This window comes from Glycine soja, chromosome 3 (genome assembly GCF_004193775.1).
Source record: "Glycine soja cultivar W05 chromosome 3, ASM419377v2, whole genome shotgun sequence".
NCBI classification, from domain to species: Eukaryota; Viridiplantae; Streptophyta; class Magnoliopsida; order Fabales; family Fabaceae; genus Glycine; species Glycine soja.
Window position 1 is genome coordinate 11,998,842 of NC_041004.1, and position 18,975 is coordinate 12,017,816.

The following is an 18,975-nucleotide window of genomic DNA, read 5'->3' on the forward strand; positions in this document are numbered from 1 at the left end:
GAGGCGCAACGAGTTAAAATGATTTTGAATGCAATTGAGTAATTGTGTGTAATGCATAGTTCATAGCTAAAGTATGTGTTTGTGTCATGTATATATTAATACTGTGTGGTGTGTATATGATTCATGAGGTGTGATAACATGTTTTGGGATTATAACATTGTGATTGAGATTGAGTGTATGTGATAAATTGAGTATGTATTAAATTATAAGATACATTTGTATTGAGATATTGTGTGCATTGATTTGTGAGCTATGAATCATACAATCACATAATTGTAAGACCCTTTAAGGGCGACGAGTTAATGCACGACGAGTATTGTGATGGGATCCACTGTGGGAAGCCAACGAATTTAATCACTTTGAGGTGCAACGAGTTAAAATTATTTTGAGAACAATTGAGGAGTTGTGTGTTTTGTACTGTTCATAGATAGAGTCTACGTGCTAAAATGTTTTCTGGGTTAGACTTGAATCGGGAGGGAAAGGTCCTGACAAACTCTTCGGAGTATAGACCTTGAGGTAAATACACTCAGTTTGAATGTTCCTTGAAGCCTATGTTGATCCCATATGATTGGAGTGTTCTCGCAAAACTGAGTGATCCTGACTGGTCTTCCTATGATTTTACCTAGTGAGAGTGACCTGACTTACCAGTGTGTGGTCTGTCTTGTCATGTATTCCTATGTGCCCAACAAGATTTTTTACTAACATGGTACCACATTACATATAGGATTGAGTCTTAGTATATTTGTTGCATAACGCTTGTGTATTGATCGATATTGATTGGTTGAGTGATATTGTGTTTTGATCCTTGAGTACGTGAATGATGTGAAAATGTATGAGACGTATAGTATTGAGATGTGATGTTATGCGATAAGTGGTGGAATGACATTAGCTATGTTAAAGTAAGTTATATTTCATTTATATAATATGTATATCTATGTTGTCTCGTTTCTCTCTATTATTTAGGAATGTGATAACTCACTCCCTATGTGCTATTTGTGTTTGGATCCTATAATGATCTCGAACTTTGTGTTCGTGGGAGCAAATGGTTTGGTGGATAATTATGGAGAACCTCATGCTAGAGGACGCTAGAACATAATGCTCTGATAGGATGTGACATTGGGACATGGGGTTCTGTATTAATTGCATGAAGCTTTGAACATGTAGTTTTTATCATTTTGTTTCACATGCTAAATCTTTAGTTCATTCTTTGAAGTTTTAGACGACCTTGTTTTGAGCCAGAGATGTTTTTAATAAGTTTTATTTGGTAACATAAAATGAATATGAATCTTTTACACATGTGAATTTATTTAAGTGATTTGAATAAAATTGATTTAATTAAATTTCATATTTTTATATATTTTTCTTAAATATATGTATGTCGGAATAAAGAATTACACAAATACCAATCACTAGTACTGAAATTGAGATCATAAATAACATAAAGACATTGTCTTCCGATTGCTCAACTAATTATATCCAACAAATGTCCACCTAAAGGGAATGTGATACAGTAGTTTTAGATTCAAAATTTGGCCTTTTTGCATATTCAGTATTTACTACCTAAAAAAAATAGAATTCTGATGATACTCTAGAGTTTTCCAATTCATATCATATGCATACAATTTAAAATAATCTAACAGAATATTTTCACGGACTTTCAATACCACCTTAGCAAGAAAATGGAAAAATAAAATAAACTATGAACAAAAATAAACTAAACGAAAGTAAGCACCTTAGCAACAGCTTTGGGTGGGTATTATCCTCCTAGTCTTGTATCAACACACTGCCTAACTTTATGCTCACTGAGTTTTGGTGTAGCCTGAAACAATATACATTAATAGTTGCCATCAATTTCATCAGCCAGGATTTTAGAGTCCACAATAGGCCATAATAATAAAAAAAAAGTTTAGTTTCTCCTCCTTTTGACTGGAGTGTGTGTACAGGGGCAAGGGGATTAAAGATAAGAAATAGCTTAAATTAGTACCCAAGTAACCAGACTCTTCGTCCACGCGATAGTGTATGATCAACAAGTTTCCTTCTAATCATAAGTTCAAGAAGAACAACGAGTATATATATACACGAGTATATAAAATTTTGACAAGATAGTGTGTCAAAAATCAGCCGATAGATTAGTTGGGATAATAATAGTAGTTTATAATAATTGAGGGTAATAATGATCAGAAGAAAGATAACATCACATGGGATTAGTTCCATTGTAATAGTTATTATAGATTATTAAAGATTAATCAGTGTAAAATTAATTGTATTTATCATTTTATATAATGTTTAAAGTAATAACTAGTACAAAACTATATGTGGGTTAGTTGTTATCAATATAAAAATTGGTTTCAATTTTGTGTTAAAATAGTAAAAAAATTTAAAAGATTATAATTAATTGAAAGTTAGACATTTAATCAATTATAAAAAATAAAAAAACCTCTTTATAAGATTTTTGGATCCGCAAAGAGACTGTTTCCGGATTCGAACCCATGACCAATAAGTCACCAAGGCACAACTTTACCGCTGCACCAGGGCTCACCCCCAATGGATTTAATTATATAAATATAAATAAAATAAAATATAAAAATATAAGATTTTATTTATAAATTTAGTGAATTTTAAAAAATAAGGAGGTGCAAGTGCACACCCCGCCACTGGGTCCCACTTTGCACTTTTATACGGGATTCAATCAAGGGTAACAAGAACCTTAAGGAACCAGATTAGATGGCACTATGTTAACATTAATGACAAAATGAAGTCCAAAATAAAACTAGAAAAAAGAAAGAGAACTATACATTGCTTAATAAAGGAGAGAAGCAGAGGGCCTAGGATAATTAAATTTAGCAGCATCTATACTTCCTTTGCTAGTAGATGCAGGGAGTCCATTGTGGTGACCAAGGCCAGATCCACTAACTCTACTACGCTTTTTATGATCACCATTTTTCACCTGATCATTATTTGATTCGCGTAGCTGCTCCAATGCTCTCACCACCTCATCCATATTTGGCCTGTATTTGGGCTCTACAGCAAGACATTGAAAAGCAAGGGTGGCTGCCCTTTGAGCTTGTGTAAGGGAATACTGGCCTTCAAGACGACTATCCATCACGCGAAAAACTCTGCGTTTGTTAGAAAGGTAAGGCTTTGCCCATTCAACAAGGCATTGCTCTCCGGATGGCCGGTTCTTGTCTATGGCGCGTCTTCCAGACAACATTTCCAAAAGAACTACTCCAAAACTATAGACATCACTCTTGGCAGTGAGGTGACCTGGTAAAAATGGAGAAAGAATCGGTTAGTTAAATAATTTGCCATAGACATCACTCTTGGCAGTCAGGAACCCGATTTGACAAACACCAGATATTGTACCTGTTGCTAGATACTCTGGTGCTGCATATCCATGGGTTCCCATGACCCTAGTAGAAACATGGCTCTTATCACCAGTTGGTCCATCTCTGGCCAGCCCAAAATCAGAAAGTTTTGCATTATAGTTCTGCAAAACATGTCAGTCAAGCAGCTTAATGACTGCATGCTAAATCCATCATGTTCAACCATATGAAGGCATGGCCAAGTTTCCAATACTTACAGTATCAAGCAGGATATTGGAAGTCTTAAAGTCGCGGTATATGACTTTAGTTTCTGTGCTATGGAGAAAAGCAAGACCCCTTGCAGCCCCAAGGGATATTTTCAATCTCAAAGTCCAAGAAAGCTGCTGAAAATGAGATCCTCCTGCATTAATTAATAATGATGATTTCATTCAACATTAGTATAGGAACTTTGGGGGATCAAGCAAATGTTACAATCTCTTTTCAATTACACAATTAATTGATTCAACAATATATTGAAATCAGGAAATGTAATGAAATTAGCAAACAACTCCTAAGATTGTTTTTCAATTACACAATTAATTGATTCAACAATATATTGAAATATTCATAAAAACTGGATGGTACTGACTTCTGAACAGATGATTCTCCACACTTCCTTTGGGCATATACTCATAAACTAGAAGCCGGTGCTGATCCTCTAAGCAGTAGCCTATCAACTTGACAAGATTAGGATGCTGCAGTTGCCCAAGATAGTTGATTTCAGCCTGCAAGTTACAATATAAAACAAGAAGAAAATTAACCACTAAGCTATCAGTTATGGACATCTGCTGAACTTTAACATCCTAATCTAGTCATCCAAAAAGTGCTCTTTTTAACTTGCATGATTAGCTTTTTAACTTGCATGATTAGGACAGTAATGCCAATTAAATCAAAGTTAACAAATATAGAGTTTAACAGAAATCCCTGAAACAGGATCAGAATTACCAATTGAATGAGTATCCAAAATAGCATTGAGCTCCCTATAATCTTGCTAATACACTTCAAATGAGGGAACTGAATGAGTATCCAGAAAAGGAATTGATACTTACCAACCATTCCTTGTGACCCTGGAAACTCTCTTGATTAAGTTTCTTCACAGCAACAACCATGCCTGTTCCGGCTCTGGTAACAGCGAGCGAATGTTCATCAATCCAGCCCTTGAAAACTGAACCAAATCCACCCTCTCCTAAGACACTGTCTGGGCAGAAATTTTTTGTGGCCATTTTTAGCTCATTGTAGCTGTAGCTTTTCAAATTCGAAGATTGTAAGATCTCGCCCTCACTCCGAGGGGTCATGGGGATGGAGGCTGATGAGTTCCTGCTATTCGAGTGGATATCGTAGCCATCTCTGCTGACGCTTCTAGAAGTGAACCCTTCAAAAATACCAAAAGAATTTCACAAAAATCAATCACCATAGTGCCTTAAAACAAACAAAATAAACAAGTTCATCATCACTAACTTCCAAATTTACAAGGAATTCACTAAAGCCACAAATTATCCCTACTGTGCTAAGTATATTTTCTCTCAAATTCAAATTACATTTTTTTTCCACCAGGAATTACTGAAGGGTCTTCTCAAAGGGGTTTAAAAAAAATTAAAACTTTACACTAAGGCCCAAATCTAGAATTTAGGCATTCAATGAACATCCAAGACGAAACTCAACTATGAAGAAACACAGATCACACCATAAGATAATACATAGCATCCTTAAATTGCATGGATCTCAAAGATGTCATAGACTAGCATACGTGTCTAGGCAGCACAAATCTTCATAAAGTTAACAAATTTAAGTTGTGTGATAACCAACCCCAATATTCACTCTAACTCCAAAAAGTAAATCTTGTCAAGTAAATTAACTCATTCAGATATTAGGAGTAAACAAAATGATGTAACATGCAAATCAAGAAGTTCCTTACCTGTATTGGAAGGACTAACAGACTTAATCCTACTGCTCCAACAAGCACCCATCAACAAAAATCTCCCCTATACTTAAAAGTTTCTGGTTATATCTTTCAGATGCAACCAAGCAAACAAACAAACTCAAAAAAATCTAAAGAATAAGCCAAAGTTTGCAGCCCCAAATGCAAATGCAAAAGCAAATATCCAAACAGGAGAAAGATAACAGCACACTAGGCTTTTTGGCTGATGCTAGTGATTGTACACTGTGTAACTGAGATTTCAGAAACTTTTCAACTTAAAATGATTCTGGTTAGGAATAGAAGAATCATAAAGCAAAAAGTACAAGAAAAAAAAAGTGGAACTTCGTTCACTTTGTTAATGGAGCCACTTGACTATTCAGAGAATTAGTTCATTGACTTTACTTTTCCAGCTACTTTGTCTTCTTGTGCTGACACCCAAAGGCAAACGAACACGAGAATTTATTGGCTAATTTATTCCTCACACAAAGAAAAATGATGGGGTAGGTGAAAATTAAATGCTGATATCAAACTTCACTTCTGATTTTATTAATCAATGATAGGTTTGAACCTTCATTATGGAAGCCAACCCAGTGATAATCCATTTCTTCTTAATCGTAGATGATTGATGTCATGCTATGTTCTATGATCACGGTCTTTCTTATTACCAACTTGTCACGCATAGGATTCATTTGGTAGGGTTCATCAATTTGACCATGTGGCCTAATGTTTAGTACAATTTTAAGTCATGTGATTGGGTATTTTTTTCTTATTGAAATGTTAAAACCGAGAGATACTTCAGTACTATTGGTAGGGTGTTAATGGTATATTAGAACTAACAGCAGATACACATCTTTAGATTAATTTACAGGCTCAAATCGCAAATAATTTCAGTTGACTTAATGACACTAAAGAAATAGATTGGAGTGAACGTACATTCAAATGTGTAATAACTGTAAAACAAATACACACTTATGTGGTTAAATTGATTCTAAAGGCTACTCAAAGCTGCAAATAAAGTTGACTTTAAAAAGAAAAAATGAAAATTTGGATATAGTCACATAGATGACTCTGAATCTGGGCAAATATTTCTGTAATTAGATATTAATGTAGTTGACTACAGCTGGTCATAACGAATCGTACGACAAATTGCAAATAGTCATATGGATGATGCAAAATTAAGGTTGATTAAAAGGGTATTACAGGAAAAAATTGATAAGCCGGGTATTAGAGGAAATTACCTTCTGTAACGTAATATTCTATTCATCAAATGTTACAACGAGCAATTTGATTTTTTTTTCATTAAATACATCTTTTTTCTCCTTTTTTTTTTCTCGATCTACGTTATTTTGCAATTTTAATTCTCAATATATATTATTTAAAACTTTCTCTCTCCTTTTTATTTTTTTTAATTTAAAATATTATAAAATATAAATATTATATTATATAATTTTTTAATTGGTTTTAAAATTACTTATTTATTAAATTGAATTTTATAATTTAATTTTTAATTTTTTTAAAGAAAATTATATTATTAAATATAATTATTTTTGTTTTATTATTTAATTTACTTAACATATTTTTTAAGTGAATATTTTTATTTAAAATCTGAATTTTCTAATATAATTATTTTTAATATAATTATATTACTAACTATAATTAGTTTGTTTATGTCATTAGATTTAATTAAAAAATGAGAAGACTTTTAGTTTAACAACTTATTTATAGAAGAACATTATATTTCATGATCAATAAAATACTTAAACAATTACACTTGGATAAGAAAAAATTTAAGATGAAGATATGTTAGGATTTTGTTATGACCATGTTGCCGGCAAATTTCACATCTTTTACTACTTTTTCCGTTGATTTTCTTCTTCGTCCATCTTGCGAGTTGAAACGGAACGACCCTCTATCGTCCTCTTTCTCATTGGATCAGGACGCCACTAATCTCGTTCATATTCTTATCACATTGATTCGGGTGACAGCAGAAAATAATTGCTAATTAAATATCTTTAAAAATATTTTCAATGTATTTTTATTATAAAAAATAGCTCATATTTAACCATTATTAGTATCTTTTGAATATTTTAATCTTGTATGTGAAAGTCATAAATAATAAAAATATCAATTCTTATCATGTAAGTCAAAAATAATTGCTAAATAAATATTTTTAAAGATATTTTCAATAAATTTTTATTTAAAGATATTTTCAATAAATATTTTTAAAGATATTTTCAATATAGTAGTTACTACTCTTTGAAATTTTATGTCTATTGTATAAGATAAATGTATCAATTATTTTTTTACTATGCTTTTTAGTTTATTTTAATACTACTAACTAATTTTCTTATTTTTTTAATTAACAAACATAACAAAAAAAAATATCAATAGCACATAAGTTTAACTACAAAAGTACATACAAAGTAACTAAAAATTTGTACTCTAATTTTATCCCATTTTTTTATTTTTCTTTATCTGTATATTTTTTCTTTAGAAAAATAAAATTATAAAATTTAATTTAATAAATAAGTAATTTTAAAACCAATTAAAAAATTATATAATATAATATTTATATTTTATAATATTTTAAATTAAAAAAACAAAAAGGAGAGAGAAAGTTTCAAGTGATGGATATTGTGAATTAAATTGAAAAGTAATGTAAATTGAAAAAAATAGGAGAGAGAAGGTGTATTTATGGGGAAAAAAATTGAAAAATTTTCTATTATTATTATTATTATGAAATCATAAATTTATTAGGCATAAGATTTAAAAAATCATTATAACAGTTTACAATTTTAATTATATTTTGATTAATTATTATTATGTTATATTATATTATATTATATTATATATAATTTTGGAGGTTGAATGTGTCGGTTCATTTGAAAAATGGTCAAACCATGTCAAACGAGAAATTGAAACCTTCCGACGCACAAAACAATATGAAGAAAGGGTCAAATAATTTTCAATTATCCTCAAGCATACAGTAGACAGAATTTGATTTCAGCACTTGAGTCTATCTTGTCTAAGGTCTGAAATTTGATTTCAGGGTTAGGTATGAAATGATAACCGAAGGTATAATTTATCTCGACCAAAAAAACTAAAATTATAAGGTCTATTCTTGTCACATTGATTCGGGTGATAGCAAAAAATAACTGCTAATTAAATATCTTTAAAAATATTTTTAATATATTTTTATTATAAAACATAACTCATATTTAGCCATTATTAGTATCTTTTGGATATTTTAATCTTATATGTGAAAGTCATAAATAATAAAAATATCAATTCTTATCACTTAAGTCAAAAATAACTGCTAAATAAATATTTTTAAAGATATTTTCAATATATTTTTATTTAAAGATATTTTCAATAAATATTTTTAAAGATATTTTAAATATAGCAGTTACTACTCTTTGAAATTTTATGTTTATTGTATAAGATAAATGTATCAATTATTTTTTTACTATGTTTTTTAGTTTATTTTAATACTACTAACTAATTTTCTTATTTTTTTAATTGACAAACATAACAAAAAAAAAAATATCAATAGCACATAAGTTTAACTACAAAAGTACATACAAAATAACTAAAAATTTGTACTCTAATTTTATTCAATTTTTTTATTTTTCTTTATCTGTATATTTTTTCTTTAAAAAAATAAAATTATAAAATTTAATTTAATAAATAATTAATTTTAAAACCAATTAAAAAAATTATATAATACAATATTTATATTTTATAATATTTTAAATTAAAAAAAATAAAAAGGAGAGAGAAAGTTCCAAGTGATGGATATTGTGAATTAAATTGAAAAGTAATGTAAATTGGAAAAAATAGGAGAGAGAAGGTGTATTTATGGGGAAAAAATTGAACAATTTTCTATTATTATTATTATTATGAAATCATAAATTTATTAGGCATAAGATTTAAAAAATCATTATAACAGTTTACAATTTTAATTATATTTTGATTAACTATTATTATGTTATATTATATTATATTATATATAATTTTGGAGGTTGAATGTGTCGGTTCATTTGAAAAAGCGTCAAACCATGTCAAACGAGAAATTGAAACCTTCCGACGCACAAAACAATATGAAAAAGGGTCAAATAATTTTCAATTATCCTCAAGCATACAGTAAACAGAATTTGATTTCAGCACTTGAGTCTCTCTTGTCTAAGGTCTGAAATTTGATTTCAGGGTTAGGTATGAAATGATAACCGAAGGTATAATTTATCTCGACCAAAAAAACTAAAATTATAAGGTCTGTCGTTTCACTCCTTTTCATGCAGATGGTAGGAAGAATGCTACCAAAAATACCAAATGGAGTCCTTTTTACAATTTTTTTTTATCAAAATGAGTCTGTTTTATAGTTATTTACCACATGAGTCTCTTTTTTTACTACAACGCATTACTCGTTAAGGCGTTTTCCACGAAAAAACTTGACACATGGCGTGACATGACTAGGTGATAGGGGAGGTGGGGCAGGGGGAGGAAGTTGTGGTCTGCCAGGCGCACGACCACTAATGGTGGGCAACCTAACACTTCCTTCTTCCCTATAAAACCCATCTTCCTCCGTTTCATTTTCACTACGAAATCATTGAAGTGAGCTCGGTTGAATCTGACTTCTTGCTGTAATATGTATCATTGTTGAAGCGCTTTATACCGGTTAGAAATTTTGCTCAAAACTAGTAAATATTTTTTATCTTCGATATATTATAACATTATTTAATATTTATTCTGTTGATGATAATAATGATTATATTTTATAGGTGCATAAACAAATTGACACGGACTATAAAATGAAATAGTAATTTTGTTTATATTTTTTGTGTGATAAATAGCAATTTTTTGTAACTTAATAATTTAATTTTTGGTTATAATTATGTTATATTTGTTTGTTGATGACAATAATTATTTATTGTAGTAGTTTTTATGTCCACCACATTATTATTATTTTTATTAGTTAAGCTCATAATTATTGATGTTGTTGGTATATTTTTTTAATAGCCAAAATTTACATAGACGTTAAAAATAAATGCTGATTGTTTTGCATCATGAGTGAGCGAAGTAGGAAATTGTTGTGACAATAATTTAATTTATTTTGAGTAATTTGTTGATGTTAATTTATTTTAGGTTAATAATTTATGTTATGTTAATATATTTTTTATATTATTGTTTGTTGACGATATTAATTATTTATTATAGGTATATTTTTGAAAAATGAGTTCAATTATTACACTCGTCTATTTAAATGGTAAGATGTACGAAACTGATGATGGTATCACATTTGAAGGCCCTAAAAAAGCTATTCAAATAAAGTGTGGTATTAGTTTTGAGAGTTTAAAAAAAAGGATACACGACAAGGTAAAATTACAAAAACATGAAAGTATATCTACTATCACTTGTAGATTTTTAGTTGCAGGTAAATATATTGCACTGCAAATTTGTGACAATGAAGATGTTGAAACAATGATTGAAAGTTTTGAACAACAACAAGAAATGTCTGTCATAGAATTATGTGTTGAAGTTGATGTTGTGGGTGCTTCTGCAATTAATTTCACAAATTCATTGTTATCATGCGAAAATAATATGTCTCACAATGAATCGGGTAGTGCAAGAGTTGGAACAAATTCAGAAGAAGATTTTGATGATGATGATGATTATTTAATATATAATTCATACGTTGAGGACTCATTAGATGAGGATGAGGATATTGATGAAATATCTGACACAAATGAAGCTGCCCGTTTGATCGAACCACTTACAGTTGTGCAATCAGGAGAAGGTATATTTATTGTTATATATAAATAAATATTATAATATTTAAATAATTCGCTACCCTTGAATTTTAAATTTTTGGTATATTATTTTTGTAGGTAGAAGTCAGACTCCATTCTAGGATTCTGCTTCTCACTATAGTAATATTAATTGGAGTCATCCTGACCAAGAAGAAATTTGCGGTTTAGATATGGGATCAAATTTTATTAGACAAAATTAATTTAGTTAGTTACTAGAAGTTATTTGAGTAAATTAGTTGGTTACTCAAGTTATAGTTACTATAAGTTATTTGAGTAAGTTAGTGTTGGTTATTCAAGTTAGTTATTTTCTATCTTTGTATAAATATATCAACTTTGTAATACTTTGATTAATGAATGAATTGAATGAATCCTAAAACTACTTTTCATCTATCTTCCATTTCTTTCATTCCTAACATGTTTCATTCCTAATATGGTATCAGGAGTTTTTGCTTCCGTGTCTCTTGCTTCCTATTAAAGTTATTTGTGGTTCTGCCCGGTGGTGTGGATAGTGTTGTTAGGCTTCGCTTTGTGGCGCCGAGCCCTAACTCGAGGGGGCGTGTTGCGAGTCCCACATCGAGTGGTTCATGAGGATGATTCAGTTCTTATATAACTGGGTAGGCCACCCTCTTATGAATCATTTTTTTAAGGGGACCTTTCGGATGCCTGATTGGTTTTTTTTTCTCTCATGGCCATGGATGCCATTGATGATTTAGTTCTTATAAAACTGGGTAGGCTACCCCCTTATGCATCGTTTTTTTAAGGGGACCTTTCAGATGCCTGGTTGGTTCTTTTTTTTCTCTCATGGCCATGGATGTCATTGATAATTAAGTTCTTATATAACTGGGTAGCCCACCCCCTTATGAATCATTTTTTTAAGGGGACCTTTCGGATGTCTGGTTGGTTCTTTTTTTCTCTCATGGCCATGGCTGCCATTGATGATTTTAACCCCTTCATTCTTCATTCTTCTGACAATGTTGGCATTGCCTTAGTTTCTCATCCTTTCATCATGTTCTCGGCAAAGGCTTAGTTGTTGATGTGGTGTTATGGATGAATTGGCGTGGAGCGGTTGCGGTGCTCGTTTATGCCACCGCATTGTGGTACCTCTTCGAGCGTGTCAGTTACAATTTCTTGTCCTTCATCACCAAAGTTTTTGCCAACAAGCTTTGATGCTTGCTTTGGACTCTTGAAATCCGTCGAAGTTGGTCGAAGATTTCTCGAAGTTTTTATTTTGACCAATGTATTTCCGACATGTTTCGCTATATTTCATGTTTTCAGATTTTTTTTTTCTTTTCTTTTCTCTTTCTTCTTTAATGTTAATGTATTATATTCTCCAAGCTAGAAGTGTTTTCAACACATTCCAGCTTGCGGGGGGATATTAGACATAAAATTAATTTAGTTAGTTACTAGAATTTATTTGAGTAAATTAGTTGGTTACTCAAGTTATAGTTACTAGAAGTTATTTGAGTAAGTTAGTGTTGGTTATTCAAGTTAGTTATTTTCTATCTTTGTATAAATATATCAACTTTGTAATACTTTGATTAATGAATGAATTGAATGAATCCTAAAACTACTTTTCATCTATCTTCCATTTCTTTCATTCCTAATATGTTTCATTCCTAATAAATTTTAATATGGGTCAAGAATTATATGTTGGTATGGAATTTGATACCAAAAGCGCAGTAAAAAATGCATTACAACAATATGTAATGAAAGTGCACCAAAGTTTCAAAGTTGTTGAATCTAAATCGCAGAAATATGTCGTTTGTTGTGGAAATAGAAGCGATGACATCCCATGCCCTTTTTATATGAGGGCAATTTTATCTAAAAAAACTTATACATGGAAAGTTACGCAATGGGGAGGACCACACAATTGCTTGAATATGAGTATAACTCAAGACCATGATAAATTGGATTATGATTTGATTGCCACTTGTGTACTAGGTATGATTATAAATTTTCATTCTTATTTATCCTTTTTTTGTGTTTGTTGGTGTACAATAATTTTTCGTACTTATTTTTATAGGGATGATCAAAGAAGATTCGTCACTCAAGATTTCTTTGATTCAAGAGAGGATCAATGGAATGTTTAATTACAACATTTCTTACAGGAAAGCATGGAAGGCGAAGCAAAACGAAATAACAATTGAATATGGCGACTGGGATGAGTCTTATGCCGCTCTTCCGTCATGGCTGAAACACATGCAAAATCATTCGCCAGGATCGTATTATCAAATTTGTGATGATGATTTTCTTGTTGGCAATACTGTCAGTCGTGAACACCGGCAGTTCCATCGAGTCTTTTGGACCTTCAGTCAATGCAAAGAGGCTTTTAAATATTGCAAACCAATCATACAAGTTGATGGTACATTCATGTATGGGAAGTATCACGGGACGCTATTAATTGCAACAACACAAGATGGAAATTGTCATGTTCTTCTGCTTGCATTCGTTGTGGTTAAGGGAGAAACATTAATAGCGTGGTCATGGTTTTTGGCACACTTACGTGAACATGTGACAGATAAAGATGGTATATGTCTCATTTCTGATCGTCATGCAAGTATAAAGTCAATTGTTGCGAATGAAGCACTTGGGTGGCAACCTCCTCATGCGTATCATGTGTATTGCGTGCGCCACATTGCAAGCAATTTTAATCACAAGTTTTAGAATGGGAAACAAAAAGAAATGTTAAAAAAATTAGGTAACATTTCTTATCTAACATATATTATTTCATATATAACATATGTTATTTTTTATGCAAATTTGATTAATGTGGATAATTAATTATGTGCAGGATACACCCCGTGTAAGCATATTTTTGATAGAAATTTTGATAAATTTTGTGAGCTAAGTCCCCAAGTAAAAGCATGGATTGGGAAGATCTCAAAAGAAAAATAGACAATGGCATAATGCAAAGAAGGCCGTAGATACGGTCTTATAACAGCCAATCTATCGGAATGTGTAAATAAAGTTTTTAAGGGATGTCGCAATGTACCAATAACTGCCTTTGTGAAGTCAACATACAGTAGGTGTTGAAAGTATTTTGTTGATCGCGGTCGTCAAGCACAAAGGGAAATACACAATGGTCAAATATATTGCTCACACGTCATGAAAAAACTTCGGGAAAATCAAGAAAAGGTTTGTTCTCACATTGTTCGGATATATGATATTCAGATAACAATATTTGAGGTTGAGGAGGCTTTCGACCCTATGACTCAACGAGGTGGACATAAATGGGTAGTTAACTTGAATGAGCGTTACTGTCAATGTGGACAATTTACTACTTACCACTATCCGTGCTCTCATATCATTGCTGCGTGCAGTACTGTTAGCATCAACTTCTATCAATATATAGATGTTGTGTACACAAATGACTACATCTTACGTGCTTACTCCGCACAATGGTGGCCTTATGGGAATGACGATGCGATTGTCCCATCTGATGAGCCGTGGACACTTGTGCCTAATCCAAGTTTTATTCGTGACAAAAAAGGAAGGCCAAGATCAACACGGTTAAGAAATGAAATGGATTGGAGGGAGTCATCGCAAAGTCGATACAAGTGTGGGAGATGTGGGACAGTAGGACACAACCGGCGTAATTGTCCATTGCAATCTCAACAAGGCAGTTGTTGATGTCATTTATTAGATCATCTGATAATGAAATGTTTACTTCATTTTTTGTTATTCTTAAACACATTTATGTGTCAGTGACATTATCGTTATTTATTTTAAAACCATTGCACAATAAGATTGAAACGTTAAAGTGACAATAATATAAAATTAACATGGAAACAACCATACAAAGTACATGACAATGTTAAAACATGGAAAAAAACAATACAAAGTACATGAAAATGTTAAAACATGCGAATAAAATGTAAACCCATTATTAATCAATCATCACTATGTCTGTGATGTCGCGACGAAGTCCCACATGGCCGGTCCCAATTCCTAGCTGCCTTATCAGGATTTCTTCTTCTAGATTCACCCTTTCATCCGCTTTGTCAGCCTCGGCAGAGAAATCATGACGTAAATCGACCCCTAATAAGTCATCCATGTCGGGTATATTTCCAGGTACATTCCACGGACCACCAAGTGGGGCATTTGGGGTCAATAGTTCATTATTTTGGGTAAATGAAGGAGTTCCCCCTAAAGGAGGAGAGGACCCAAATATGCATGTCATACTGTACCCTGGTTGAAAATTATGTGGGTATGAATACATCAGCGCCATCTGCGACGGTTCTTGGGTGAATGCCGGCGGTGTGTAATACATTCCATGTTGTCGTTCTGGCATCGGAGGCAAACTGTGTGGTGCTGCATCAGCAGTTTGTCGACGTCGCACTAAGCCTCGAGTCTCCACACTTCGCTGTAGTATATTAAACTGTTGATGTTCAAATTGTGGCTGAGAAGGGGGAGCATCTTCATGTGCCTCAAGTATCCTATCCTCTTCGTCAGAAAAAAGAGTGATCTTCTTGATACATGGCAGTAAATCGTCAAAAGTACAAACCCTTCTCCCAACAGGCGACACCATAAAATGTAGTGTTTCGGCGATTTCACCCTGCATATAAAATAATGGAATAGTAATTAAAATAATCTGCAATAAGCACAACATTCTTTTCTAAATTATAATGAACAATGTATACCAATAGTCCTCTTCTTGCATGTTTTGGGTCGACATAAACTTTTGTTTTACGCCTATACCACCTCATATATTTAGAGTTCAGACTAAGGGTCCATGTTTGTGGCGGTGTTTGCTCTACTCTCCTTTCATAGCGACTATTCCATTCATTAAGCGCGGGTTGCATTAGTCGCAACCAATTTCTTCCTTCTTTTCCCTTTAATGTCAAGTCATGTATGTTGTTGGGTTGCATTACTGGGCCCGGAATAGGTTGTTGCATTCCAAATTGTCTCATGACTCTATCCGGCTGGTGCCATTCCACTTTTTGAAAACAAATAAGTGGTACAATACATGTCCATAATATAGACCCAATAAAACAAACTTGGCTCAAATTCATTTCCACATGTCCAAAATAAGGGACCCAGACAAACTGCATATAAAAGTTAAATTTAATAAATTAATTAACAATTACAACATCATTTAATAAACAAACGTCAAAAATGTTACCTCGTCGCGTTTCATGTCATCTAATTTACGACGAAAATCAAGTAAATTGTCATTGCCTATGTGATGAAATTCACCTCCCAACCATCTTCACAAAAAATTAAATAACAACATAAAATGTTACATAGAATAATGATTAACATCAACCAAGCATATTTATTAATAATCAATTCAAAATAGTAAAGGAAAGTATACCTGTAGGCAAGTGGTGCATTTTGTTGTTGTGGAGGAATAAACGATGGGGCTAACGTTGGGCATCGTTCTCATGCCCATAATTGAATCAAGAGAGTGAAACCGCCTATTGATTTAACATTATAGTCTGTTGCAATGCACATCTCTCTATAAAAGTTACCCAAAAGAGCAGCTCCCCATGTATAAGTGTTGCACTCTCTAAGGTCTCTTAAAAATTGCAAATATCTCATTGGCACCCTTTTGCTGCTTTTGTCAACAAACATCACCCCTCCTATGAATCTTAAGATCCAAGAACGAGCAAATCTTTCAAGCCCTTGTTGGTTGCTTGTAAAATCATGAATATTTGCAAATTGAGAAGCTAGCCAACTCAATAAAAGTAAGTTCCCATCAACTGCATCATCGTCAGGCATGACACCCAATAATTCATGACACAACTCAAACTAGTCAATATTTGTATTACCAGTTAAAGGTCTTCCATCCACAGAAATACCAAGTAGCACAGAAACATCTTGAAGTGTAATAGTTGCCTCCCCACACTTCAAATGAAATGTATGTGTTTCTGGCCTCCACCTTTCAATAAAAGCATTAACTAATGCTCCATTTACTTTCAACTACGCCAATTTCATTATCGAGTACAAACCCGAAACTTGTAATAGAGGAATAATTTCGTTGGGCGGTGCTTCTCTATGATTGTACAGTGGTGTAGCTCGTCGGATTTTTGACATCCTTTCATTAGCACCATTCAAAATATGTTGTGATATATGATTTTTTTGCATCCACAATAAATCATCCTCTAATGGTCCAGATGTGACATCATAATGATTAGAAGATGACGAACTTGCCATATTAAAACCCCTGTATAGAAAGAAAAAAATTAATAATCACACATATCATAAATAATAAATAAAAAATAATGATATATTTAAATACATTTTACTAATGATTTTAATATAAAAAAAACGATATCCATAAATACTCAAATAATTAAAAACATTAACACCATTAAATGTATATAAAAAAACACATAAATTCAAGTTATCCATATAAATAAATATTAACAATAATAATTTCATTAAAAGCGACAATAAAAATATATCCAATATATTTTTAAAAATACTAATATAATAAAACAAAAACTATAAAAATCACAAATAAAAAATTATAATAATATTATCATTAAAAATATTAAAAAAATACAGACACAAATCATACATATTAAAAAATTATTTTAACATTAACCACAATATTAACTATTTAAATGACAAATCATAAATAACACAAATCATAATATATCATTAAATATTAATAAAAATAATAATATAATATTTAAATGACAAATGACAAATAACAATATTATTATCTATAATTATCTTCAACAACAATTAACAATATTATATTATTATAAAATACAAAATAAATCTAACACACTATAAAAGTAACAATAATTACCTCTACAAACAAATCCACTAAAAAAATAAAAGTAAAATTCTTTAGTACATAAATGAACAATCGTAAAAAATAAACAATTTGTTACATAATTAATAAAAAATAACTAAAATGATAAACAAATTAAACTAACAGGAAAAATATATAAGGATAAAGAAAATGAACTTGTTGATAGTGAATACAATTTTGTTGTACACAAAATGCCGACCTGCAAAAAAGAAAACATACAAATAGTAAAATATAACAATTTATAGAAAATAAATAAATTTCAAACAATAAAAAAAATTACAAACCAAGTGAGAAAAGGAGGCACTGGTGGGGGGAAGGGGGAACCAACAACGCAATGGAGTGGTTGGGGGGGGGGGGGGGACAAGGCTGGGGGAAGGTGGGGAACAAGTGGGCTGGGGGGGGGGGGGACCGCAGGCTGCCTTTTTTAGGCAGCTGGATGCGCCTGGGTCCCCAGCGCGACCAGTCGCGCCTGCAACAAGAGCACGTCCTAAGGCGCCAGCTCCTAGGGCGTGGACCGAGGGCCCACATCAGCAGCGTGAACCGAGGCGCCCTCGTCAGCAATGCGTCCAGTCCTGCAGCGCATCCAATCCTGTCCCACCGGCAGTCACGTCACACCACGTGTCAAGTTTTCGTGGAAAGCGCCTTAACAAGTAACGCGTTGTAGTAAAAAAAGAGACCCATGTGGTAAATAACTATAAAACAGACCCATTTTGGTAAAAAATTTGTAAAAAGGACCCCATTTGGTATTTTTGCCGAAGAATGCTTTACTTTTTCACATCACATGTATCTTTTGTCTTCTTAAAAAATAATGGTCATTAAATTGATGTTTTGTTTTACTAAAATAGATTAAAAATAAAAACTAATTATTACAATGATTTGATCAAAAAAATATATATCCTATTTATAAAAGAGAAGTATAGGAAAATTACTGGTGTGTCCCTGCTTAGAAAATTGCCACGTGTCCCTTTTGTTGGGTTTATTGTCATTTTGTTGGCCTTTTGGTTTCTGCTTGAGCTTCTACACGTGTGTGGTTTACGTGTTTGTTTTTTTCATCAAAAAGCAATTGTTGTGCCATGTGTCTGATGGCTAAGCTAGCTTGCACACTCTTTGATTGGGCACGTG

The 18,975-nt window shown here is 32.1% G+C and overlaps 1 protein-coding gene across 2 annotated transcripts; it reads right to left on the bottom strand.

Annotated features, from left to right (window-relative positions):
- Positions 1-2,696: 2,696 nt before the first annotated feature.
- On the bottom strand, positions 2,697-5,729 carry LOC114406172 (receptor-like cytoplasmic kinase 176). 2 transcript variants are annotated; one of them, XM_028368771.1, is made up of 6 exons: positions 5,632-5,729; positions 4,412-4,734; positions 3,952-4,087; positions 3,581-3,723; positions 3,364-3,487; positions 2,697-3,264 (listed from the first exon to the last, which is right to left on the bottom strand). In XM_028368771.1, the coding sequence occupies exons 2-6, from the start codon at positions 4,655-4,657 to the stop codon at positions 2,801-2,803; spliced, it is 1,113 nt and encodes a 370-aa protein (XP_028224572.1). In that variant the 5' UTR covers positions 4,658-4,734; positions 5,632-5,729; the 3' UTR covers positions 2,697-2,800. The 2 variants fall into 2 exon arrangements, with proteins under 2 accessions (XP_028224572.1, XP_028224571.1); XM_028368770.1 differs by having other exon boundaries at positions 5,278-5,675.
- Positions 5,730-18,975: the final 13,246 nt, after the last annotated feature.

Bases quoted from the DNA above. Each gene is read 5' to 3' on its own strand.
- LOC114406172 (XM_028368770.1), bottom strand. From the start codon at position 5,329: ATGGGTGCTTGTTGGAGCAGTAGGATTAAGTCTGTTAGTCCTTCCAAT. The intron at 4,735-5,277 runs GTAAGGAACTTC...GTATTTTTGAAG, and splicing joins TGTTAGTCCTTCCAATACAG to GGTTCACTTCTAGAAGCGTC. The intron at 3,724-3,951 runs GTCAGTACCATC...TAATTAATGCAG, and splicing joins GGAGAATCATCTGTTCAGAA to GAGGATCTCATTTTCAGCAG.